This window comes from Oncorhynchus keta, chromosome 6 (genome assembly GCF_023373465.1).
Source record: "Oncorhynchus keta strain PuntledgeMale-10-30-2019 chromosome 6, Oket_V2, whole genome shotgun sequence".
NCBI lineage: Eukaryota > Metazoa > Chordata > Actinopteri > Salmoniformes > Salmonidae > Oncorhynchus > Oncorhynchus keta.
In genome coordinates this window covers 20,484,892-20,511,636 of record NC_068426.1, presented here as the reverse complement: position 1 = coordinate 20,511,636, position 26,745 = coordinate 20,484,892, and the positions used below count along the sequence as shown (strand labels likewise).

At 42.9% G+C, this 26,745-nt stretch overlaps 1 protein-coding gene across 2 annotated transcripts; it reads right to left on the bottom strand.

The window, feature by feature from the left end:
- Positions 1-4,761: 4,761 nt before the first annotated feature.
- On the bottom strand, positions 4,762-16,099 carry LOC118385219 (RING finger protein 208-like). Of its 2 annotated transcripts, none has more exons than XM_035772172.2 (2): positions 15,145-16,099; positions 4,762-7,046 (listed from the first exon to the last, which is right to left on the bottom strand). In XM_035772172.2, exon 2 carries the CDS (start codon positions 5,929-5,931, stop codon positions 5,113-5,115), a length of 819 nt encoding a protein of 272 aa, XP_035628065.1. In that variant the 5' UTR covers positions 5,932-7,046; positions 15,145-16,099; the 3' UTR covers positions 4,762-5,112. The 2 variants fall into 2 exon arrangements, with proteins under 2 accessions (XP_035628065.1, XP_035628064.1); XM_035772171.2 differs by having other exon boundaries at positions 15,152-16,099.
- Between the last annotated feature and the right edge of the window lie 10,646 nt (positions 16,100-26,745).

The following is a 26,745-nucleotide window of genomic DNA, read 5'->3' as shown; positions in this document are numbered from 1 at the left end:
TGGATCCTTTCACAGCACTATAAGGCTGCGTTGAGACAATGACTTATCAATGACCCAAGCCCAGCTCAGTTAATCCACACCAATGTGTTGCTGAGTTATCATAATGCTTTAGAAAATGTACATTATACCAGGGGCGTTGGAAGACACAATGTAAGTAACCTAATGTATGTCCCTCTAACTGCCCTGAATGTCTCTGCTGATCCTACAGCTATTGTATGCAGTAATCATGTCGATGAACCAGATTTATGCTGTTAGCACCGAGGTGGTGTGCCCTAGTAGGAAGTCCATTGTGTCCAGCTCACCCTGATCTAACATGATAATATTTACTTCTACTAAGCTTCCCAGTAGAGCAATGAAAACAGTCAAGCATCCCAGAAAAGTGCTCAAAACACCTAATGTGAACATACAGTAAGTTTGGACACACCTCCTCATAAAAGGGTTTTTTCTTTATTTGTACTATTTTCTACATTGTTGAATAATAGTGAAAACATCAAAACTATGAAATAACACATATGAAATCATGTAGTACAGTCTTGGCATTCTCTCAACCAGCTTCATGAGGTAGTCACCTGGAATTTCAATTAACAGGTGTGCCTTGTTAATTTGTGGAATTTCTTTCCTTCGTGCATTTGAGACAATCAGTTGTGTTGTGACAAGGTGGAGGTGGTATACAGAAGATAGCCCTGTTTGGTAAAAGACCAAGCCCATATTATGACAAGAACAGCTCAAATAAGCAAAGAAATAGTACAGTCCATCATTACTTTAAGACATGAAGGTCAGTCTGGAACTTTGAAAGTTTCTTGAAGTGCAGTCGCAAAAAACATTTAGCGCTATGATGAAACTGGCTCTCAAGAGGACCGCCACAGGAAAGGAAGACCCAGAGTTACCTCTGCTGCAGAGGATAAGTTAATTAGAGTTACCAGTCTCAGAATTTGCAGCCCAAATAAATGCTTCAGAGTTCAAGTAACAAACACCTCTCAACATCAACTGTTCAGAGGAGACTGTGTGAATCAGGCCTTCATGGTTGAATTTCTGCAAAGAAACCACAACTAAAGGACACCAATAATAAGAAGAGAATTGCTTGGCCCAGATACATGAACAATGGACATTAGACAGTTTTTCACCAGTCTTTTGGTCTGATGAGTTCAAATTTGAGATTTTGCGTTCCGACCGCCATGTCTTTGTGAGATGCAGACTAGGTGAACAGATGATCTCTCCAGGTGTGGTTCCCACCGTGAAGCATAGAGGAGATGTGATATAATTCAAGGCACAATTAAACATATCGCTACCACAGCATTCTGCAGCGATACGCCACTCCATCTGGTATGCACTTAGTGGGACTATCACGTGTTTTTCAACAGGACAATGACCCAACACACCTCCAGGCTGTGTAAGGGCTATTTGACCAAGAAGATGGAGTGCTGCATCAGATGACCTGGCCTCCACAATCACCTGACCTCAACCCAATTGAGATGGTTTGGGATGAGTTGGACCGCAGAGTGAAGGAAAAGCAGTATAAGTGCTCAGCATATGAGAGAACCCTTCAAGACTGTTGGAAAAGCATTCCGGGGGAAGCTGGTTGAGAGATTGTCAAGAGTGTGCAAAGCTGTCAAGGCAATGCGTGGCTTCTTTGAAGAATCTAAAATCTTTTTTTATTTGTTTACACTTTTGTGGTTACTACATGATTCCATATGTGTTATTTAATAGTTTTGATGTCTTCATTAATATTCTACAATGTAGAAAATAGTCTAAATAAAGTAAAACCATTGAATGAGCGACTGTGACTGTGACTGGTACTGTATATAGCTTAAGAAATAAGGTTCATGAAGTTAATGACTTGCTAGTAACAGATGACATTCATATTCTGACTATCTCTAAAACTCACTTAGACAGTACCTTTGATGATACAGTGGGTAGCAATACAAGGTTATAACATTTACAGAAAAGACAACAGCCAGTGGTGGAGGTGTTTCTGTTAATATTCAGAACCACATTCCTGTTAAGATTAGAGAGGATATCATGTTAAATACTGCTTTTAAGGAATATGGCTACAGGTTCATCTGTCTCACCTAAAGCCCATTCTTGTGGGAAGCTGCTATAGACGACCAAGTGTCAACAGTCAGTTTCTGGATAACGTGTGGAATGCCTGATAATGTATGTGATATCGACATAGACATACATTTTCTGGGTGAATTAAAAATGGTCTGGCTTTAATCAAGATGCCCACTCAAGAAAAAGCTTCAAACTGTAACCAGTGCCTGCAACCTGGTTCAGGTTATCAGTCAACCTACCAGGATCGTTACAAACAGCACATGAATGAAATCATCAACATGTATTGATCACATATTTTCTAATGCTGCAGAAATGTGCTTGAAAGCAGTATCCAGATCCATCAGATATAGTGATATGGAATATCACATATCTAGGAAAACCAAGGCTGATGGATTGATGAGGAGTTGAAAAGTTGTATGTTTGAGAGGGATGAAGGCAATGGATCGGTAAGTAAGTCTGGCTGCACAACCGATTGGCGAACGTACTGAAAATTGAGAAATAATTTGACTAAACTGAATAAAGAGATGAAACTACACTATGAAACAAAGATAAAGGACAAAGAATGATAGTAAAATAGCTTTGGTTCACCTTCAATGAAGTTGTGGTGAAAAAGGCAAACTCGGCTCCATCATTCATTGAATCAGATTCATTACAAAACCGACTGATATTGCAAACTACTTAGATTTTTTTCATTGGCAAGATTAGCACACTTAGGCATGACATAACAGCAACAAAAGTTGACACTTCACATCCAAGTATATCTGACCAAATGATGAAAGACAATCATTGTAGTTTTGAAATCCGTAAAGTGTGTGGAAGAGTTGAAATAAATATTGACTATCAACAATGACAAGCCACTGGGGTCTGACGACTTTGATGGAAAATTACTGAGGATAATAGCGGACGATATTGACACTCCTATTTGCCATGTCTTCAATTTAACCCTACTAGAACGTGTGTGCCCTGGAGGGAAGTGAAAGTCATTCCGCTACCTAAGAATAGTAAAGCCCCCAATCAGCCTGTTACCAACCCTTGGTAAAGTTTTGTTAAAAATGGTGTTTGACCAGATAAAATGCTTTTTTTACAGTAAACAAAGTGACAACAGCTGTTCAGCACGCTTATAGGGAAGAGCATTCAACATGCACTGCACTTACAGTTCACAAATGACTGATGATTGGCTGAGAAATTGATGATAAAAAGACTGTTGGAGCTGTTTTGTTAGACTTCAGTGTGGTTTTTGACATTTTCGATCATATTCTGCTTGCTGGAAAAATGCATGTGTTATGGCTTTACGCCCCCTGCTATATTGTGGATAAATAGTTACCTGTCTAACAGAACACAGAGGGTGTTATTTAATGAAAGCCTCTCCAACATAATCCAGGTAGAATCAGGAGTTTTGCCTCAGTATCCCTCTTTCACTTTCCCCAGGGCAGCTGTCTAGGCCCCTTACTTTTTTCAATCTTTACTAAAGGCATGTCACTGGCTGCAGTTAGTTTCAGAATGGGTGGCAAGAAATAAGTTAGTCCTAAATATTCAAAAACTAAAAGTATTGTATTTGGGACAAATCATTCACTAAACCCTATATCTCAACTAAATATTGTAATAAATCATGTGGAAATTGAGCAAGTTGAGGTGACTAAACTGCTTGGAGTAACCCTAGATTGTAAACTGACATGGTCCAAACATATTGATTCAACAGTAGCTAAGATGGGGAGAAGTCTGTCCATAATAAAGTGCTGCTCTACCTTCTTAACAGCACTATCAACAAGGCAGGTCCTACAGGCTCTAGTTGTGTCGCACCTGTGGTCAGGTGACACAGAGGGGCTTAGGAAAATTGCAATTGGCTCAGAACAGGGCAGCACGGCTGGCCCTTGGATGTACACAGAGAGCAAACAAGAATATGCATAACAATATCATAGTAGATGAGAGATTGACTATATCACTACTTGACATGTTGAAAGCACCGAGGTGTCTGTTTAAACTACTAGCACACAGCTCAGACACCCATGCATACCCCACAAGACATGCCACCAGAGGTTTCTTCAAAGTCCGGAACAGACTATGGGAGGTGCACATTACTACATAGAGCCATGGCTACATGGAACTCTATTCCACATCAGGTAACTGATGCTATCAGTTTAATCAGATTTTTTTTTTAAACCAGATAAAAATACACCTTATGGAACAGCATGGACTGTGAAGCAACACAAACATAGGCACAGACACATGCATACACACAGATGACAACATACGCACTACACACACAAACACATGGATTTTGTGTTGTAGATATGCGGTAGTGGAGTATGGGCTTGAGGGCACACACTTAGTGTGTTGTGAATTCTGTAATGAATGTATTGTAATGTTTTTAAAACTGTATAACTGACTTAATTTTGCTGGAACACAGGAAAAGTAGTTGCTGTCTTGGCAGCAGCTAATGAGGATCCATAATAAATACAAATAGAAATACAGATGATTAACAATGTACCGCTTATTGTTGACAGTAAACAGTACATTGTTAATCCCATGTAGAGGAGTTAGTCAGATGAACTGAGCCATAGGGATTTTACTCCCTGCACCACAAGGCAGAGAGATGGTGTGACTTTAAAGATAAGTAGAAACATATTAAATCATCAACCATTGACTTTTTATCATCCTGTCTATAAATGACTGAACATCCATAGCCAGTTCAGACCAAACAGCAATGTGTTTTTTATTTTTTATTATTTTTTTATTTTTTTATTTACCGAGGTTGAGGGGATAGGCCTCTCCCCTATAGCATTCCCATGTAAAGAGATGTCAACACAAACACATCCGAACAAGGGAGGGGGAATAGGATTCACAGTTCATACATAAAATACATTTATTTGCCATTTCCCTGCTTTCGTCTGCAAGCGGTGTCCTTCACAATCCATTTGACGCAGACAGCATCCATCTGTAATATTAAATCTAGAGATACATCTGTGTGGGGTTGTATTGTATGTGAGATAGAGAGGAGGAGGGTAGGTTGAAGAGAAGAGGCAGGGTTAAGTCATGCCAGTTTGGCCCCTGCCTAGGTCTCTACATGATGCCACAGGAGGACAGGGGGTTGGCGATCTGGCAGGTGCAGGCTGACTGGCAGTACTGGCGCACCGTCTGGTAGCAACTCCGGTCGGCCTCCCCTCCCCACTGCACCGGGCCGTTGGGGTCAGAGGGCAGCCGGCTCAGGATGCTGGTGTTAATGGCCAGGGCAGCCAGCCCATAGTCTGTGAACAGCACCGTCTCACGCCTGCATGTGGGGCACGAGATGAACTTGTACTTGGGGCAGGACTCGTAGAGGATCTGCAGGCACTCCTCACACACCGAGTGTAGGCAGGAGAGGATGCGAGGACGCTTGCCAGTAAAGTTGTAGGTGTGGCCGCAGGTGGGGCAGTCTAGGGGTTCACAGGGCATCACGGGACCCGAGGAGGAAGAGGAGGTGGAGGAGGACGTTGAAGAAGAACGCAGCACGTACTGGTTGACTATGACATCCTCCATCTTGTAGTGGAACTGGTGGTAGCAGATCTCTGCGGAGCTGGCTTTGCGCTGGGCCAGGTAGCTCTCCTTGCGGCCCATGGGGGCTGGGGGAGATGAGACCATGGGTCTGGTGGGGGCCAGGTCAGTGCAGGTCACCTCCATTGCAAGATCCCTGCAGGTCATGTCCAGGGCTAGGTCACTGCATGCCTGATTGACTATGATCTCTCCCTCTCCCCCTCCGTCCCATGCCACCCGTGGGGGAGGGGCAAAGCGAGGTTGGGTGACAGGCACCGGGCATTCCCGGGGGAACTTCTCTGACTGGATGATCTTGACGGTATCCATGGGGATGGTCACAGGCTGTCGCCTGAGGCAGGACATGGACATTAAGCGTATTTGGGTGTCTGTCTTTTTTTAGGAGAGGGTGCTATGGCTGGTTTAGCGGGCGATGCCCCTGGCTTGGGCTGGGAGTAGGTCGGGGCTCTGAAGGGACCTGGGTGTGTCAAAGTCAGCCATTAGAGGGGACGTGGGGACGTATGATTCTGTCCATTTTTCCCACGTCTGTTGTGCTGTTACCCTGAGTCTTTATGTGGGACAGAAGGACTGAGGACTAAAGCCAGAGCCCTCTAATCTGGAGCAGTGAAGAAGACGTCCCTATTAGACAGAAATACTGTCCTCTAATAACACTACTGATAGACAGGGATAACAGTCCGTGCCTGGTAGTTAGTCCGCTTAAAACTACTCTGTGCAGTCTTAGATATACAATAAAGATATGTACTGAATATTCAACCACAATAGCAGCTTAACAACAGACAGGTCTCAACACATCAGCACAATTGATATGTTTTCAGTGATAACAGCAATAAGTAATCTTATATGTACATATATATAGATGCTCACATAACACTACAGGGTTGTGAAGAATTCTACTCTCTCAAAATGGAGAGCTCAAGCAGCAGGGGCTGTTCAGTAGTAGTTCAGTCTACTGTCTCACAGCATCCTGTGGCTTGTCAGGGGAAACTGACGCAAACAGGGCTTGGGGCTGGCTTGTTTCGAGGTGTTTGCTGCTGAAACCAGCACTTTGTTCCTGTTTCTTGCTGAGGCTGTGGAACAGCCTAGTGTGTGAATGTGTGTGTGAACAACCTGTATACACTCAGACTAGAACCTCCTCTCTTCCTCTCTCTGCCTGTGTTTTTGGTTGAATATGGTTTTGTGACCTTTGGCCCCCTTGGTTGGAGTCTCATAAGGCGGAGTTATTTTTTGTGAGGTGTATCAGAGACAATGGAAGGCTCTTGGAATGACTCCCCTGCCCTTAAACACACCCTTCCTGAATGTCTCTAAGGAGGGAGTGAAGGGGTGCTCCCACTAGTCGGCAGATAAAGGTCTCCAGGGAGGTCCTTTCTTCGTCACGGTCTGTGTGTCTGTCCCTCAGAGGTTCAGAGTGACAGCAGTGACCTCAGACTGTCAGATGGTGTGACTGTTATCCTCTTTGGCTCAGTTACCTGAGGAAGGAGAGGAGAGTTTGATTAAACACCATCCATTAAAGTAAATCACACATTAATCTGCTATTTGTATTTATTATGGATCCCCATTAGCCGCTGCCGAGGTAGCAGCTACTCTTCCTCGGGTCCAGCAAAATGAATGCAATTATACATTTTAAAAATATGACAAAACCTTATGACTATGTATAATTGTTAACATGCGGTTTTTTTAACCTTTATTTAACTAGGCAAGTCAGTTAAGAACTGTCACGCCCTGGTCAAAGTATTTTGTGTTTTTCTTCATGTATTTGGTGAGGCCAGGGTGTGACATGGGTTTTTGTATGTGGTGTGTAGCTTAGTGGGATTGTAGCTTAGTGGGGTGTTCTAGGAGAGTCCATGGCTGTCTGAAGTAGTTCTCAATCAGAGGCAGGTGTTTATCATTGTCTCTGATTGGGAACCATATTTAGGCAGCCATATTCTTTGGTTGTATTGTGGGTGATTGTCCTGAGTGTCTTGATGTCCTTGTGCTGTGTTAGTTGACACAAGTATAGGCTGTTTTCGGTTTTCGTTTAGTTTATTGTTTTGTAGTGTTTGTTTATTCGTGTTTACGTTGTTTGATTAAACATGGATCGCAATATACACGCTGTAGTTTGGTCTGACTCTCCTTCACCATATGAAAACCGTGACAGAATCACCCACCCAACTCGGACCAAGCGGCGTGGTAAACGGCAGCGACGACAGCAGCAGCAACAGCGGCCAGCATCACAGGAGGAATGGACATGGGAGCAGAATCTGGACTACACAACTTGGGAGGAGATAGACAGGTGGGCGGTCGACCCAGGGAGAGTGCCGGAGCCCGCCTGGGATTCGATGGAGCAGTGCAAGGAGGGCTACAGGAGAATGATGTTGGCGAAGCCAGCACGGCAGTGCGACAGGTAAGAGAGGCAGCCCCAGAATTGTTTTGGGGGGGGGGGGCAGACGAGGTGTGGTACTAAGCCAGGTAGCAGACCTGAGCTCACACCTCGTGCTTATTATAAGCAGCGCATTACTGGTCAGGCACTGTGTTATGCGGTGAAGCGCACTGTGTCGCCAGTGCGTGCCCATAGCCCGGTGCGCTATAGGGCAGCCCCCCGAGAGTGCCATGCGAGTGTGGGCATTGAGCCAGGGCGTATGGTGCTTGCTCAGCGGGTCTGGTCGCCGGTACGCAGTTTTGGTCCAGGTTATCCTGCACCGGCTCTGCGTGCTGTGTCTCCGGGGCGCTGGGAGGGTGCAGTGCGTCCTCTGCCTGCGCTCCGCTCGTGCCGGGCAAATGTGGGAGTGGAGCCTAAGGGAGAGGTGCGTGTAGTAAGCACTAGATCTCTCGTGCTTACCCACAGCCCGGTTCAACCTGTGCCTGTGCTCTGGAGGGTCCGGGCTAGAGTAGTTGTCCAGCCTGGGGAAGTGGTGCCAAGGTTGCGCACCAGAGCTCCAGTGCTCCCCCACAGCCCGGTCCTTCAGGCTCCTCCTAACACCAAGCCTCTGGAAGGTCTCCCCAGCCTGGTGGTTCCTGTGGCAGCACCACGCACCAGGCTGTCTCTCTGTCTCCTCCCTGCAGGTGGTCCCGCCTGTCCGGCGCTGCTGCCGGAGTCTCCCGCCTGTCCGGCGCCAGAGCCCCTCTGTCCTGAGCTTCTTTTCACTCCTGAGCTTCCCCTCAGTCCCGAGCTTCCCCTCAGTCCCGAGCTTCCCCTCAGTCCCGAGCTTCACCTCAGTCCCGATCTGCTCCTCAGTCTAGTGGGGTTCTGGGTGAGGAATACTAGGCCATGGTTGGCGGCGAGTGTGGACTATCTAGGAACGCAAGGAGAGGGGACTAAAACATTTACTGAGTGGGGTCCACGTCCCGCGCCGGAGCCGCCACCATGGACAGACGCCCACCCGGACCCTCCCTATTGATTTGAGGTGCGTTCGGGAGTCCGCACCTTAGGGGGGGGTTCTGTCACGCCCTGGTCGAAGTATTTTGTGTTTTTCTTCATGTATTTGGTCAGGCCAGTATATTTTGTGACATGGGTTTTTGTATGTGGTGTGTAGCTTAGTGGGATTGTAGCTTAGTGGGGTGTTCTAGGAGAGTCTATGGCTATCTGAAGTGGTTCTCAATCAGAGGCAGGTGTTTATCGTTGTCTCTGATTGGGAACCATATTTAGGCAGCCATATTCTTTGGTTGTATTGTGGGTGATTGTCCTGAGTGTCCTGAGTGTCTTGATGTCCTTGTGCTGTGTTAGTTGACACAAGTATAGGCTGTTTTTGGTTTTCGTTTAGTTTATTGTTTTGTAGTGTTTACGTTGTTTGATTAAACATGGATCGCAATATACACGCTGCAGTTTGGTCCGACTCTCCTTCACCATATGAAAACCGTGACAAGAACCAATTCTTATTTTCAATGACGGCCTAGGAACAGTGGGTTAACTGCCTTGTTCAGGGGCAGAACGACAGATTTGTACCTTGTCATCTCGGGGATTTGAACTTGCAACCTTCCGGTTACTAGTTCAACGCTCTAACCCCTAGGCTACCCTGCCGCCCCGTTATTGCAATACTGTATGGTGGATACTCTCTCTATTTTAAGAAATATTAAGAATAGAACACCCTCCTTTGAAATCCTTAACTGTAGAGAAGGTGCTCTATTTGTCAAAATATACTGGGGTTATAGAACGCTAGTTTTCTGAAAGAATTTTGAGTCTGTGTTTCTGGTCTCCTCATGCCTCTAGCATCCTGTCTACCCTTATTATAATCCTACTATATGACACATGAAAAAGATTCATGTTTGGTCAGAGGCAAATGAGCAAAACAATTGGCAATCATCAGTGTGTGCGTAGGTTTCATTTCGAGTGGTAATGTGCATTATGTAGGTGGCGTAAATGTACGATTTTTTTTGTAGTACTATGTCTGTTTCCAAGTCAACACAACAATGGAGGAAAATTACACATTTTCTCTTCCACACAAGGCTCTCAGTAGACGTGATGCATGAAGATGGAAGGAGAGCGAGGGAGTTGACCTACATGCTGCGAAAGAGCGAGAAGGAGAGAGAGAGAGAGAGTGAGAGAGAATAAAAGGGAGTGCAACATTGGTCCAGGTTTCTATTTATGGTGTCTTTATCTTTCACTGTGGTTTCCTGCCCCCAACCTCCTCTGAAGGTTCAACCAGAGTGAAAGAGCTATACCTTTACAGGCAGAAATACCCTAGCGAATTAACCCTCAAACCCCAACACACAAACGCACTCTCTCTTTTCTCTCTCCCCATATTCACATTCCCATACAGACACTTAAAACATCCCCTAAACTACCCCACCGTGTTCCAATAGAGCATCTATGCTGAGCAGGCATGTGTAAATTCTCCTGTATCTCGCTGATGAAAACATTCTGTTGTCTCTGATTGTGCTCTTGTATCTGACCCCATTCAGTGACAGAGAGGGCCGTTAGCCAGTGTCACTCACAATTTCTCTCAATGCGTTCCACCGGCACTGCAGTGCCGCAATGCTTCTTCTTAAATAACAGCTTTCTCGCCCTTTCTCTCTCACACACATTCGTTCACAAACCCACACACTGTACACAGCCATGCATGCTCTCACTCCATTTCACACTAGCATCTGCCAGGGCAAGGCCAATATGTGCCGTACAACACATTTCACGACCACGTATTATCACTTTATGATATGTGGCTAATTCAAGTCAATTTGTGTTCAGGGCATATGTTTTATAATTGAGGTAGAATAGTATTCAATAATTCCCTTCAGTGTCCATTCATCCAGCCATACCCCCACACACCAGCCTGCTCTCATGGTTGCAGACACAAACAACACACCTGATGTATGAATGTATAATCATATGGTCCTTTGTAGCACAGGTGGTAGAGCCTGGTAATTGAAACACCATAGTAGTGGGTTCAACTCCGAAGACCATCCATATATATATATATTTTTTTTTTGCCAATTGTGTGCCGCCCTATGGGCTCCCAATCACGGCCGGTTGTGATACATCCTGGAATCAAACCAGGGTCTGTAGTGACGCCTCTAGCACTGAGATGCAGTGCTTTAGACCCCTGCGCCACTCGGGAGTCCATATGTAAAATGTATGCATGACTGTAAGTCACTTTGATATTATTCATAACAGGTCAGTCAGAGGGAGCTGTCTTATGATTGAGGTAATGGAGCAGAAACATTCAGGCCAAGGATCCTCACAGCATCACAGCCTTGAAAATGAATCATCTAAAATTAACATCTCATTTGGCGACAGTGATATATAAATGGAAGCTGATGAGGAAGGAGGCCTCGTGCTGAGGTGCGACGTTAGTACCTTGGGATAGAATTATGTAAGAGGCTCATCTCAGAACCAGACTCAGTATTAACACGCATAGAGGAGGGTTATAACTGTACCAGCCCTACATCAGTCAGTCAGGCCTATGTTGTTAAGATACCAAGGCCCTCTGTCTGGCTGGCTGGCTGGCTGGCTGCCTCAGGCCAGCCCAGCCCAGTACAGTCAGTTAGTCAGTCCGCCCACCCAAGAATTAAACTAATGAAATCATGTGCTGCATATTTGTTCCTGTCAGCAAAAACAAACAAGGGAGAAAAAGGAGAGAAGGAGATAGCAGAGCTCAAGCTAGAGGAGAGATCTGACAGGTCATCTCAGCAAACAACACGCATCTCTTTCAAACAACACGCACAACACATACATTCCTACGTAAGTACACACACCCTAACACACACACACAGAACACCAATAGCATTTCCACCTTTGTTCTGCACACCCCCCATCACAAACACCACCCATGATATTCCAGGATACACACATTGAATTGACAGACAAACATGCGTGCAAAAATGCTATTAAACGCTAATAAGCCAGACTACTTCTAGTCTCATATTTCATGGGCGCATTAAAGATGCAGGACTATAAATACACTGTGTTATTCACATCTAATGCGCACGTTACCACAACAACAACAAAACAGCCTGAACATTACTAACCATCTTCCACTCCCCCGTTCCTCCTCCCTCCATTTGCCTCCACACACACACACACACACACACACTGCCCAGTCCAGCTGTCTCCCTCACACAACCTCCTTAATGTATTCCACGTGTGTGGTGAAGAGAGCAGGAGAAGGGTACCGTGTTCAGAATGAGTCAGACACTATCAGCTGGCTGTCCCTGCCTCTATCCTCTACTGTACCTCTGCATCTCCATAACACACGCCTCACCCTCAGCCAGGTGACCTGAGCTGGACTGGGCAAAATAACTGGTTGAATGGTGCCTGTTCCCCTATAACACACACAGCACTACTACACAGATAATGCTGGCTATGTTCTGTTTAGCGTCCACAGGTCTGTCTTGCTGATAAAGGCATCAGCATATCTCTGCTCTACCCTGTGGGGGGTTATGATGTATTATGATTATGTAAATGGTATGATGACCTTAGAGCTCGCTGTGGACAAATCCCCAGATTTATCCCTGTTGACTGATGCACATCTGAGTAAAATGTTGCATTTAAATTGACTGTGAATTCCATAAAGCACTGGTTTATTGCATATGCCGTTGTTGATTAGTATAAGCCTATATCATGTTGATGAAGACTATTTGCTCTCTCTAACTCTCTCTCTCTCTCTCTCTCTCTGTCTCTGTCTCTGTCTGTCAGAGCTCGACAGTGTCAACTCCAGCAGAACGATAATAGATCCTCCTGCATGGCCGCGGGAAGATGTTTTGAGCTGTCGACGGAGGGGGGGGTGGTCATTACTATTATTACATATACATTATTATATATAATACTAATCAAAAGATGGACGCCTGTTCTTTCAAGGGTTTTTCTTTATTTTTACTATTTTCTACATTGTAGAATAATAGTGAAGACATCAAAACTATGAAATGACACATATGGAATCATGTCGTAACCGAAAAATCTAAATATATTTGAGATTCTTCAAAGTAGCCACCCTTTGCCTTGATGACAGCTTTGCACACACTTGGCATTCTCTCAACCAGCTTCAAGGTAGTCACCTGGAATGCATTTCAATTAACAGGTGTGCCTTGTTAATTTTTGGAATTTATTACCATCTTAATGTGTTTGAGCCAATCAGTTGTGTTGTGACAAGGTAGGGGTGGTATACAGAAGATACTCCTATTTGGTAAAAGACCAAGTCCATATTATTGCAAGAACAGCTCAAATAAGCAAAGAGAAACAACATTCCATCATTACTTTAAGACATGAAGGTCAGTCAGTCTGGAACTTTGAAAGTTTCTTCAAGTGCAGTCACAAAACCCATCAAGCGCTATGATGGAACTGTCTTTCACCACAGGAAAGGAAGACCCAGAGTTACCTCTGCTGCAGAGGATAAGTTCATTTGAATTGCCAGCCTCAGAAATTGCAGGCCAAAAAAAATGCTTTACAACATCAACTTTTCAGAAGAAACTGCGTGAATCAGGCTTTCATGGTCGAATTGCTGAAAAGAAATCACTACTAACGGACACCAATAAGAAATAGAGACTTGCTTGGAACAAGAAACACGAGCAATGGACATCAGACCTGTGGAAATCTGTCCTTTGGTCTGATGAGTCCAAATTTGAGATTTTTGGTTCCAACCGCTGTGTCTTTGTGAGATGCAGAGTAGGTGAACGGATGATCTCCGCATGTGTGGTTCCCACCGTTAAGAATGGAGGAGTAGGTATGATGGTGTGGGGGTGTTTTGCTGGTGACACTGTCTGTGATTTATTTAGAATCCAAGGTACACTTAACCAGCATCGCTACCACAGCATTCTGCAGCGATGAGCCATCCCATCTCAAATAGCGCTGAGTGGGACTATCAATTGGTTTTCAACAGGACAATGACCCAAAACACACCTCCAGACTGTGTAAGGGCTATTTGACCAAGAAGGAGAGTGATAGTGTGCTGCATCAGATGACCTGGCCTCCACAATCACCTGACCTCATCCCAATTGAGATGGTTTGGGATGAGTTGGACCGCAGAGTGAAGGAAAAGCATATAACAAATGCTCAACATATGTGGGAACTCCTTCAAGACTGTTGGAAAATCATTCCAGGTAAAGCTGGTTGAGAGAATGCAAAGAGTGTGCAAAGTTGTCATCAAGGCAATGGGTGGCTACTTTGAAGAATCCCAAATATAAAATATATTTTGATTTATTTAACACTTTTTTGGTTACTACATGATTCCATGTGTTGTTTCATTGTTTTGATGTCTTTACTATTTTTTTTACAATGTAGAAAATCGTAAAAAATTAAGAAAAGCCCTTGAATGAGTAGGTGTGTCCAAACTTTTGACTGGCACTGTATAAATATTGTTTTATCAGGTGCAGCACTCCTACTTCAAGCGGCTATGCCCTCCTGACACACAGCCGCATGAAGGATTTATGAGGGACGTGTCGAGCAACATATGGTCAATCAATATTCCAGTGACCATATTGATTGAGCAAATAAAGTTTTGTGGCAGCTCTGTCTCAGCTCAGGGAGATGCAGACCGACACTGTTGCTGTGATAAGGATGGAGAGGGAGACAAGTAACAGAGATGAGTATGAGCTGAGTAATGGAGGCTGCATTGTGTATCTGGGGAGCTTGGTTTGGTGGCTCAGTTAGTAAGTAAGGAAGGAGCAGGTTTGTCGCGGCAGCAGCGTGTGGGAGTGGTGCACCAGCAGCAGTTATGCAATCGCAGCATGGCAGCAGTACGCAGCTCAGCACTCTGACTGCAGTCAGCAGCGCCAGCCCAGTGCATGGTCAATATGGAGATCCCTCAGTGCTGCTGACTGCTACACAACAGGAAGTTCCAGACAGGTCCCCTTACTCCCCTCTCTCTCCCATCCCTCTCCAGAGAGATCTGAGATACCCCAAAGATACCCTTTCCCCTGCAATCAACACACAATGGAATATCTGTAGACTGAATCTGACCCCCCACCAGTTGTGTGCGTGTGCATAGCGGGTGTGTATTTGTATGTCTAAGCCCGTGCATGTGTCCTTGTGATGCAACAACTCTCTCAACCAACCTGAAATGCACAAACCACAATAAAAAACGCACATGCACAGATACAAACATCATGCACAGACCTCCCTCAGTGTACACTCACACATCCTAGATCAATCCTTTTTACCTTTTACCTGTGTTGCTGGTCAGTCCTGTCATATGGTCCTCCCAGTTCTCCAACCACCTTGCCAAGCCTGCTTCTTGCTGTGTGTTGCTGCTTTTGGAGATTACTGTCCTGAATATACTGTCTGTCCTGTGTTGTGAAATGACAGTAGTCTTGTTACAGGGTAGAGCTTCACTGTGCATGTAATGGCCCATGCATCTGAAAGCAGAACTGAGGGTGTTTTGCCATAAGGGAGGAGGAGGAGGAGGAAGAAGAGGAGGAGGAGGAGAGGAGCAAAGGAGACAAGGTGCTCAATTCCTGTCTGAGACCCTGAGAGGATAGATGATAGAGGTGGAGGGAGGAAGGTAAAGATGAAAGAAGGGAAGGTAAGATGGAGCCTGAGCTGTCAGAGGGTGGGTGCGTCACTCCTTCCTTCAGCAACAGTGATGGAGGACAGAGGCTGGTGGTGGAGCCCTCCTCCTCTTCTTCTCCTCCTCTGTTCCCTTCGTCCTTCACTCTCCCTCCCACTCTCCCTTTCCTCTGTGGTGTGGCCCAGCGGTTGCTAACGGCTCTCTCTCCATCCCTCCTCCTTTCTCTCGGTCTGTCAGTCAGCCAAAGAGGTTGTGTAATTACTTGAGCTCCTGTGATGTCTCTCTGAGTATCTTCCTCTCCTCCTCTGTTCTCTGTTTCTCTCTTTCTATCTTCCTATTTGGTCTCAATAGGAGCCTCGGGTCTTCAGGTATTTACTGCTGTCTTTCTTTCTTCCTTCCTTTCTTCTTTTATTCTCCTCTGTTGTTGTCTTTCCCTCAGTGCCGTCTGTGCTCCCGTTCTCCTTCTCAGCTTCTGTCAATGTGCCTCTGTGCATACACACTCACACACACTCACACACACGGGCTCACGGATACTATGTTTACGTCTCTCTCCCCGTATGTAACTTATATGTCTCTCTCTCTCTCTCTCGACCTGAAAATGTCTTGATGCTTTCTCCTCCCCCTCTCTCTCTCTCTCTCTCTCTCTCTCTCTCTCTCTCCCTCCCTCCCTGCCTTTCTCTCTGCAGTCTCCGCTGCAGTGCCTCTGCAAGCCGGATCACGTTTTCTAGTCGCCAGTGAAAATATTTTAGCCAATGTGGGCCCTGACAAAACCCACCCCCTTCTCCCCTGCACACACACACACACTCACACTCACACTCATTCACTCACCCACACAACCTACTGAAAGAAAAAGGCTATGTGCAGATATCATATGAATCATACTCCATATACAATATTAATCCATCAAACACACACACACACACACCACACATTCTCCGGCACAGGACAGGCACACAGGAAATACAGGAAGCTGCTAACAAGTACATTTAATCTGCAGAGTACAGCACATCTGAAATTGAAAAACAAATTCATTCAAATGTAGAATATCTTATGTAAGCTATCGCACAAAAAAAATCCCTCATATTTAACACAACACACATGAAGTATAAAGAATAATTGTGCGTTCATATAAGGCACACATTGAGAGAACATGTCATTAAAGTTGCTTGATTCTTTATACTTTCGCTGTGAAAGAGGATTATCTGTGTCTTTCTACACAAACATTAAGATACCATCATTTTGTTGTTATGATGAAAAAAAACTAAAGAGTTATGACACAACATAAGCTATAGAGATAATAATGTATGACGTAGTCAAAATGATTGGCAACCTTGATAAAGAGGAGCAAAGAAGACTATATTAAATAAATAACACATACTGATCTCTGTTGTCTGCTCATTTTATATTCATTATTATTTTATACTAATATAATCATATTTTGTTTAAAGCCTCTTGATGCACCCATCCCGTTAGCGGGATCATTTTCGTCAACATCTGCTGAATTGCAGAGCGCCAAATTCAAATTAAATTACAAAAAATATTTAATTTTCATGAAATCACAAGTGCAATATAGCAAAACACAGCTAAGCTTCTTGGTAATCCACCTGGCGTGTCATATTTCAAAAAAGCTTTTCGGCGAAAGGATACCAATCGTTTATGTAAGGACATCTCTCTCAGTAGACAAAACATTACAAACAGCTAGCAGCCAAGTAGATTGGTCACGAAAGTCAGAAAAGCAATAAAATGAATCGCTTACCTTTGATCTTCGGATGTTTGCACTCACGAGACTCCCAGTTACACAATAAATGTTCCTTTTGTTCCATAAAGATTATTTTTATATCCAAAATACCTCCATTTGGTTGGCGCGTTATGTTCAGAAATCTACAGGCTCGAGCGGTCACTACATCGCAGACGAAAATTCCAAATAGTATCCGTAAAGTTTGTAGAAACATGTCAAACGTTTTTTTATAATCAATCCTCAGGTTGTTTTTACAATATATAATTGATAATATTTCAACCGGGACTGTAAGCTTCTTCAATAGGAGAGAGAGAGAAATGTCTGCTCCAAGCTGTTGTGCATGCAAAACGCTGCTGGCACCCAGCCATACAATGACGCGACGTGATCTTTGTCGTTCATTTTTCAAAATGAAAGCCTGAAACTATGTCCAAAGACTGTTCACACCATGTGGAAGCCATAGGAAAAGTAATCTGGTTGATATCCCTTTAAATGGAACGAAGGCAGTCAATGGAACAGAGAGCTTTCAGGAAAAACAGCACCTCCGGGTTGGATTTCCCTCAGGATTTCGCCTGCAATATCAGTTCTGTTATACGCACAGACAATATTCTGACAGTTTTGAAAACTTTAGAGTGTTCTCTATCCTAATCCGACAATTATATGCATATTCTAGATTCTGGTCCTGAGAAATAGGCCATTTCATTTGGACATCAAAATCCTGCCCCCTACATTATTAACAAGTAATATTTTTTTTTACTCAAGAAGATAGGAGTCAAAATTACTGGCACCCTTGTCTTTAGTTCTCCAGCAACCCCCTTGAAGTTGTGGCCAAATAAAAAACGATATGTAACCTTTATTTAACCAGGTAGGCCAGTTGAGAACAAGTTCTCATTTACAACAGTGACCAGGCCAAGATTAAGCAAAGCAGTGCGACAAAAACAACAACACAGAGTTACACATGGGATAAACAAACGTACAGTCAATAACACAATAGAAAAATCTACAGTGTGTGCAAATGTAATACGATTAGGGAGGTAAGGCAATTAATAGGCCATAGAGGCGAAACAATTACAATTTAGCATTAACACTGGAGTGAGAGATATGCAGATGATGATGTGCAAGTAGAGATACTGAGGTGCAAAAGAGAAGAAAAAAATTACAATATGGGGATGAGGTAGTTCAGTGTGCTATTTATAGATGGGCTGTGTACAGGTACAGTGATCGGTAAGCTGATCTGACAGCTGATGCTTGAAGTTAGTGAGGGAGATATAAGTCTCCAGCTTCAGTGATTTTTGCAATTCGTTAGTCATTGGCAGCAGAGAACTGGAAGGAAAGGCGACCAAAGGAGGTGTTAGCTTTGGGGATGACCAGTGAAATATATCTGCTGGAGCGAGTGCTACGGTGGGTGTTGCTATGGTGACCAGTGAGTTGAGATAAGGCGGGGCTTCACCTAGCAAAGACTTATAGGTGACCTGGAGCCAGTGGGTTTGGCGACGAATATGAAACGAGGATCAGCTAACGAGAGCATACAGGTCAATTAACAATTTCTTTGTGGATTCTGATGTGTGCTTGGGGTTAATGTCTTGCGGCCAAGTTTCAGCCTCCTAGCAGAGGCAACCAGGTTTTGGGTTAAAATGTCCTGGTACTTGGTAAAGTTGAGTATTTATGAGAATTGCCATTAGCTGCTGACAAGGCAGCAGCTACTATTCCTGGGATCCAAACAAGAATGTTACAAACACATCATAGTAAAAAAATTGCCTACATCGTAAACAAAACAGTCCATCAACTAGACATAATGCAATATACATATGTACATTTCTCCATTACTACAAATGTACAGTATAAAATGTACAATATTACAAAAATACAACATTATAATGTGTGTATAGAGTGTGTGTTTGTTATGTGTGTGTATGTCTCTTCACAGTCCGCGTTGTGAGGTGGTGTTTTATCTGTTTTTTAAAATCTGATTTTACTGCTCACTTGAGTTACTTGATGTGATAGAGAGATCCATGTTGTCATGGTTCTATGAAGTACTGTGTGTTTCCCACTGTGAAGAGACCCCTGGTGGCATATCTTGTGGGGTATGTATGTAATGTTGAGTCATCGGAGTACATAAGCATACAGGTTTTACTCAAGGCTAGGTCGTTAGTAAAAAAATAGAAAAAACAAGGGGCCAAGACCTTGAGGTATGTGAAACTTGACCTGGTTTAAGTTAGAGAGGCATCCATTAAAGAAGACCCTCTGTGTTCTGTTAGATAGGTAACTCCCAATCCAAAATATGGCAGAGGATGTAAAGCCATAACAGTAGCAGACTATTATCGACAATGTCAAAAGCTACACTGAAGTCTTACTGAAGTCTTACAAAACAGCTCCCACAATCTTATTATTATTCATTTATTCAGCCAATCATCAGTGATTTGTGTCAGTGCATGATGCCATTGACCTTATCAAGGGCTCCAGGTTCAGAGGAACCAAAATAGACCCAAAACATCAAAGATCCACCATCATATTTTACAGTAGGTAAAGGGTTATCTTCTCTGCATATGCTTCCTTCTTTCGACACTAAACCCACCACTGGTGTGCGTGGCCAAAGATACCTATTTTCATGTCATCTGACCATCGCACCGGTTCCAATCCAATTGCCAGTACTGTTTAGCAAACGCCAGGCATTTACATTTGTTGGATGACATGAAAATAGATATATTTGGCTACACACACAAGCAGTGGGATTGGTGTGGAAAAAAGGATGCATACAGTGCCTTGCGAAAGTATTCGGCCCCCTTGAACTTTGCGACCTTTTGCCACATTTCAGGCTTCAAACATAAAGATATAAAACTGTCTTTTTTTGTGAAGAATCAACAACAAATGGGACACAATCATGAAGTGGAACGACATTTATTGGATATTTCAAACTTTTTTAACAAATCAAAAACGGAAAAATTGGGCGTGCAAAATTATTCAGCCCCCTTAAGTTAATACTTTGTAGCGCCACCTTTTGCTGCGATTACAGCTGTAAGTCGCTTGGGGTATGTCTCTATCAGTTTTGCACATCAAGAGACTGAAATTTTTTCCCATTCCTCCTTGCAAAACAGCTCAAGCTCAGTGAGGTTGGATGGAGAGCATTTGTGAATAGCAGTTTTCAGTTCTTTCCACAGATTCTCGATTGGATTCAGGTCTGGACTTTGACTTGGCCATTCTAACAGCTGGATATGTTTATTTTTTAACCATTCCATTGTAGATTTTGCTTTATGTTTTGGATCATTGTCTTGTTGGAAGACAAATCTCCGTCCCAGTCTCAGGTCTTTTGCAGACTCCATCAGGTTTTCTTCCAGAATGGTCCTGTATTTGGCTCCATCCATCTTCCCATCAATTTTAACCATCTTCCCTGTCCCTGCTGAAGAAAAGCAGGCCCAAACCATGATGCTGCCACCACCATGTTTGACAGTGGGGATGGTGTGTTCAGGGTGTTGCTTTTACGCCAAACATAACGTTTTGCATTGTTACCAAAAAGTTCAATTTTGGTTTCATCTGACCAGAGCACCTTCTTCCACATGTTTGGTGTGTCTCCCAGGTGGCTTGTGGCAAACTTTGAACGACACTTTTTATGGATATCTTTAAGAAATGGCTTTCTTCTTGCCACTCTTCCATAGAGGCCAGATTTGTGCAATATACGACTGATTGTTGTCCTATGGACAGAGTCTCCCACCTCAGCTGTAGATCTCTGCAGTTCATCCAGAGTGATCATGGGCCTCTTGCCTGCATCTCTGATCTTCTCCTTGTATGAGCTGAAAGTTTAGAAGGACGGCCAGTTCTTGGTAGATTTGCAGTGGTCTGATACTCCTTCCATTTCAATATTATCACTTGCACAGTGCTCCTTGGGATGTTTAAAGCTTGGGAAATCTTTTTGTATCCAAATCCGGCTTTAAACTTCTTCACAACAGAATCTCGGACCTGCCTGGTGTGTTCCTTGTTCTTCATGATGCTCTCTGCGCTTTTAACGGACCTCTGAGACTATCACAGTGCAGGTGCATTTATACGGAGACTTGATTACACACAGGTGGATTGTATTTATCATCATTAGTCATTTAGGTGAACATTGGATCATTCAGAGATCCTCACTGAACTTCTGGAGAGAGTTTGCTGCACTGAAAGTAAAGGGGCTGAATAATTTTGCACGCCCAATTTTTCAGTTTTTGATTTGTTAAAAAAGTTTGAAATATTCAATAAATGTCGTTCCACTTCATGATTGTGTCCCACTTGTTTTATATCTTTATGTTTGAAGCCTGAAATGTGGCAAAAGGTCGCAAAGTTCAAGGGGGCCGAATACTTTCGCAAGGCACTGTATACAGAAAATAACCTCATACCAACTGTAAAATATTGTGGTGGATCTTTGATGTTGTGGGCTCTTAAAAATTCATCAGCTGGAGATATCTGTTTCTTTGCATGGCTCCGTCTCAATCCACAACATCCGCCTCTGTATTGGAAAGTGGCAGAGTTTCAGCACTGTTTGTCAGACCAGGAGACATCCTGAAAATTGGAATACCTACATTTATAAATCAAATAGCTAAATGATCCATGGTATGACCATCTTAAAACAATTCTATATACAGTTGAAGTCTGAAGTTTACATACACTTAAGCCAAATACATTTAAACTCAGTTTTTCACAATTCCTGACATTTAATCCGAGTTAACATTCCCTGTCTTAGGTCAGTTAGGATCACCACTTTATTTTAAGAATGTGAAATGTCAAAATAATAGTAGAGAGAATGATTTATTTCAGCTTTATTTATTTTATCACATTCCCAGTGGGTCAAAAGTTTACATACATACTCAGTTAGTACTTGGTAGCATTGCCTTTAAATTGTTAAACTTGGTTCAAATGTTTTGGGTAGCCTTCCACAAGCTTCCCACTATAAGTTGGGTGAATTTTGGCCCATTCCTCCTGACAGAGCTGGTGTAACTGAGTCAGATTTGTAGGCCTCCTTGATCGCACACACTCTCAGTTCTGCCAACACATTTTCTATAAGCTTGAGATCAGGGCTTTGTGATGGCCACTCCAATACCTTGACTTTGTTGTCCTTAAGCCATTTTGCCACAACTTTGGAAGTATGCTTGGGGTCATTGTCCATTTGAAAGACCCATTTGCGACCAAGCATTAAGTTCTTGACTGATGTCTTGTGATATTGCTTCAATATATCCATGTAATTTTCCCTTCCATAATACCATCTATTTTGTGAAGTGCACCAGTCCCTCCTGTAGCAAAGCACCCCCACAACATGATGCTGCCACCCCCGTGCTTCACGGTTGGGATGGTGTTCTTTGGCTTGCAAGCATCCCCCTCCAAACATAACGATAGTCATTTAGCCAAACATTTTTTTTTTTGTTTCAGCAGACCAGATCTGCTGATCTTTGTCTCCATGTGCAGTTGCAAACCGTAGTCTGGCTTTTTTATGGCGTTTTTTGAGCAGTGGCTTCTTCCATGCTGAGCAGCCATTCAGGTTATGTCGATATAGGACTGTGGATATAGATACTTTTGTGCCTGTTTCCTCCAGCATCTTCACATGGTACTTTGCTGTTGTTCTGGGAATGATTTGCACTTTTCGCACCAAAGTACATCTCTAGGAGACAACGCCTCTCCTTCCTGAGCGGTATGACGGCTGCGTGGTCCCATGGTGTTAATACTTGCGTACTATTGTTTGTACAGATGAACGTGGTACCTTCAGGCATTTGGAAATCGTTCCCAAGGATGAACCAGACTTGTCTTGGCAGATTTCTTTTGAATTTCCCATGATGTCAAGCAAAGAGGCACTGAGTTTGATGGTAGGCCTTGAAATACATACACAGGTACACCTCCAATTGACTCAAATTATGTCAATTAGCCTATTGGAAGCTTCTAAAGCCATGACATCATTTTCTGGAATTTTCCAAGCTGTTTAAAGGCACAGTCAACTTAGTGTATGTAAACTTCTGACCCACCGAAATTGTGATGCAGTGAATTATAAGTGAAATAATCTGTCTGTAAACAATTGTTGGAAAAATGACTTGTGTCATGCAAAAAGTAGATGTCCTAACTGACTTGCCAAAACTATACTGCTAGCGGAACCCCTCGACAACATTCCTCTGAAAAGGCGGAGCGCAAAATCTAACTTTCATACATTCACAATTGCAATACACCAAACTAAAGATAAACTTCTTGTTTATCTACCCATCATGTCCAATTTCAAAAAGGCTTTACAGCAAAAGCACACCATATGATTATGTTAGGTCAGAGCCTAGTCACAAAAACACACACAGCCATTTTCCAGCCAAAGAGAGGAGTCACAAAAAGCAGAAATAGAGATAAAATGTATCACTAACCTTTGATGATCTTCATCAGATGGTAGTCATCGGACTTCATGTAACACAATACATGTATGTTTTGTTCGATACAGTTGATATTTATATCCCAAAATCTCAGTTTTCATTGGCGCTTTATGGTCAGTAATGTGCCTCAAAAACATCCAGTGAAATTTCAGAGAGCCACATCAATTTAGAGAAATACTGTCATGACGTTGGCCTGGGGGGTAGGTTTATGACAGTCATAAATACCTCTTCCCCCCTTTTTCCTCACTCTACACTACTGAGGTTACATTTACAAAACCCTAGGTTAACATAGAGATTCTGGGAACATCAGAAGGTGGGGAGAAATTAACTATATTCTGGTAATCCGACCAATGGAACATATGCAGTGGTACTTAATGAATATTATGTCAGTTCGGTTGTCGTCTGAGACATTCTCATCAATGATAAGATGACATGAACTCTACAGTGGAAGTCTACACATCAGAGTTATCGGATTCACATGGAATTGTTGTTCAATTTAAATGTTTGAATATGAAATTATTTGTGATGGGATGAAATGTGATTTTAGCTTCTAAAATGTGAGATTTGGGTTTTCATAAGATAGGGCTCTGCCCAATCAGTGGCCCGCCCCTGTGAAGGGTCATGGGCTATAAAACTTTTCAAACACGCCCTCCTCTCCCTTCCTATATAAGCCCTTGACGACAATGTAACCTCCTGTTCCGAGGACGTGAGGACGACGGTCCGAAGTCAGAATGGTTCAGATAATATCTACAGAACGAAGCCAACATCAGCATGAGCTTTGGTTGCGAATGCTATGAACTTTGAACTCTTATTCACTACAGAAGTGATACCTCCTAGCCGTTGAGTTAGCAACAGCAGATGCAAACAAGGGTTAGGAAGGAATAGACAGAGTGTCCCGTCTATCACACAACGACGTTACTACAACGTATTCAATTTACCAGCAGAGACATTCTTCAAAGGACACAGGACTCGGTTGGGCAACACGGCCTCCCATCTACCACCAACCTACCGAAGCGCAGCTCAGAGTATATATTTTCCAAATGGGCTGTAATTTAGAATGCATAAGATACTGCATTTACGATAGCACAGCTTATTCCCTTTGTTCCTCAGTCTTCCCGCTCTTTCACTCAAACCCAGCCCCTTTTCTTTTGTGTAACAAGCTGTCATATCTGTTCTGTCCGCTAGGGACGTTTTCCTTTATGACGTCATTTGTAATCAAGTTATGACTTAATTATGTGTATGTGTAATTCTGTGTGATTAGTTAGGTATTTAGTAAATAAATAATTAAACCCAATTTTGTATTGCTGATTCAACTTGTTAGCCAGGGTTCGTGCAGATAACTAAGAATTTGCAACTTTCAGATGAGACTGAATTAAGATGACAATTAATATTGACTGCTATTGATGTAAAATATTACTAGGTCTTTAAGAGTTTATTCGGAAGATAACAGCTCTATAAATATTATTTTGTGGTGCCCGACTCTCTAGTTAATTACATGTACATGATTAGCTCAATCAGGTAATATTAATTACGGAGAAATTATTTTATAGAATAGCATGTCATATCACTTAATCCGGCATAGCTAAAGACACGACAATACTCATAATAAACTTTTAAAAAACATACAACTATTATGAACAGAATCATAGATATACTTCTCCTTAATGCAACCGCTGTGTCAGATATAAAAAAAGCTTTACAGAAAAAGCAACTATGCAATAATCTGAGTACGTCGCTCAGACACAAAAACAAGCCATGCAGATACCCGCCATGTTGTGGAGTCAGTAAAAGTCAGAAATAGCGTTATAAATATTCACCTACCTTTGATGATCTTCATCAGAATGCACTTCCAGGAATCCCAGTTCCACAATAAATGTTTGTTTTGTTCGATAAAGTCCATCATTTATGTCCAAATACTTCCTTTTGTTAGCGCTTTAGGTAAACAAATCCAAACTCACGAGGCGCGGGCAAGTCCAGGCGAAAGTTCAGACGAAAAGTTCAAAAAGTTATATTACAGTTCGTAGAAACATGTCAAACGATGTATAGAATCAATATTTAGGATGTTTTTAACATAAATCTTCAATAATGTTCCAACCGGAGAATTCCTTTGTCTTTAGAATTGCAATGGAACACAGGTCGCTCTCACGTGTGCGCGCGTGATCAGCTCATGGCACTCTAGCAGGCCTCTGGTTGAATCAGCTCTCCTTCGCCCCCACTTCACAGTAGAAGCCTCAAAAAACGTTCTAAAGACTGTTGACATCTAGTGGAAGCATTAGGACGTGCAATATGACCCCATAGACACTGTACATTCGATTGGAAATTAGTTGAAAAACTACAAACATCAGATTTCCCACTTCCTGGTTGGATTTTTCTCAGGTTTTCGCCTACCATATGAGTTCTGTTATACTTACATACATAATTCAAACAGTTTTATAAACTTCAGCGTGTTTTCTATGCAATACTACTAATAATATGCATATATTAGCTTCTGGACTTGAGTAGCAGGAAGTTTCCTCTGGGCACACTTTTCATCCGAACATGAAAATGCTGCCCCCTATCTTAACAAGAAATTTGTGGAGTGGTTGAAAAGTAATTTTTTTATGACTCCAACCTAAGTGTATGTAAACTTCCAACCTCCATTGTATTAGCTTAGTAGAACCACCAAAACTCGTTAGAGGTCCTACGTCTATTTTGGATTCGCAAGGAGCCTCTTGTAGATATGACAGCTCTATTGCAGTGCACCTCCGGTTAGTGCGGATCTGATAGAATATAGCCCTTGTTTCTCTGAACGTGGGAAAATAACCACTATGAATACATTACATAGTATGAAGAAACAATACTCCAGGCTACAGCATCATACTACTTGTCAGACAGATAATACTGTATACTGGCCGTTGGGGTTGGCTTGATGTGGGGTTTGGGGTGTCTCTGGTTGGCTTTTGACCATTTATTTGGATTATTCGCGTCTGTATCATTGTTAGGAAGAGGTTTGGTCCAAATCAGATGTTGGGTACTGTATTTATTTCATATTATATGAATTCTATAAATTGAAATGGCCAATTTTTTGCAATCAAGACATAATTTTAGAGTTAAAATAGTTTTCAACAACATAAAGTTGCAGGAATGCTTTTATCTGTTTCTAACTAAATTA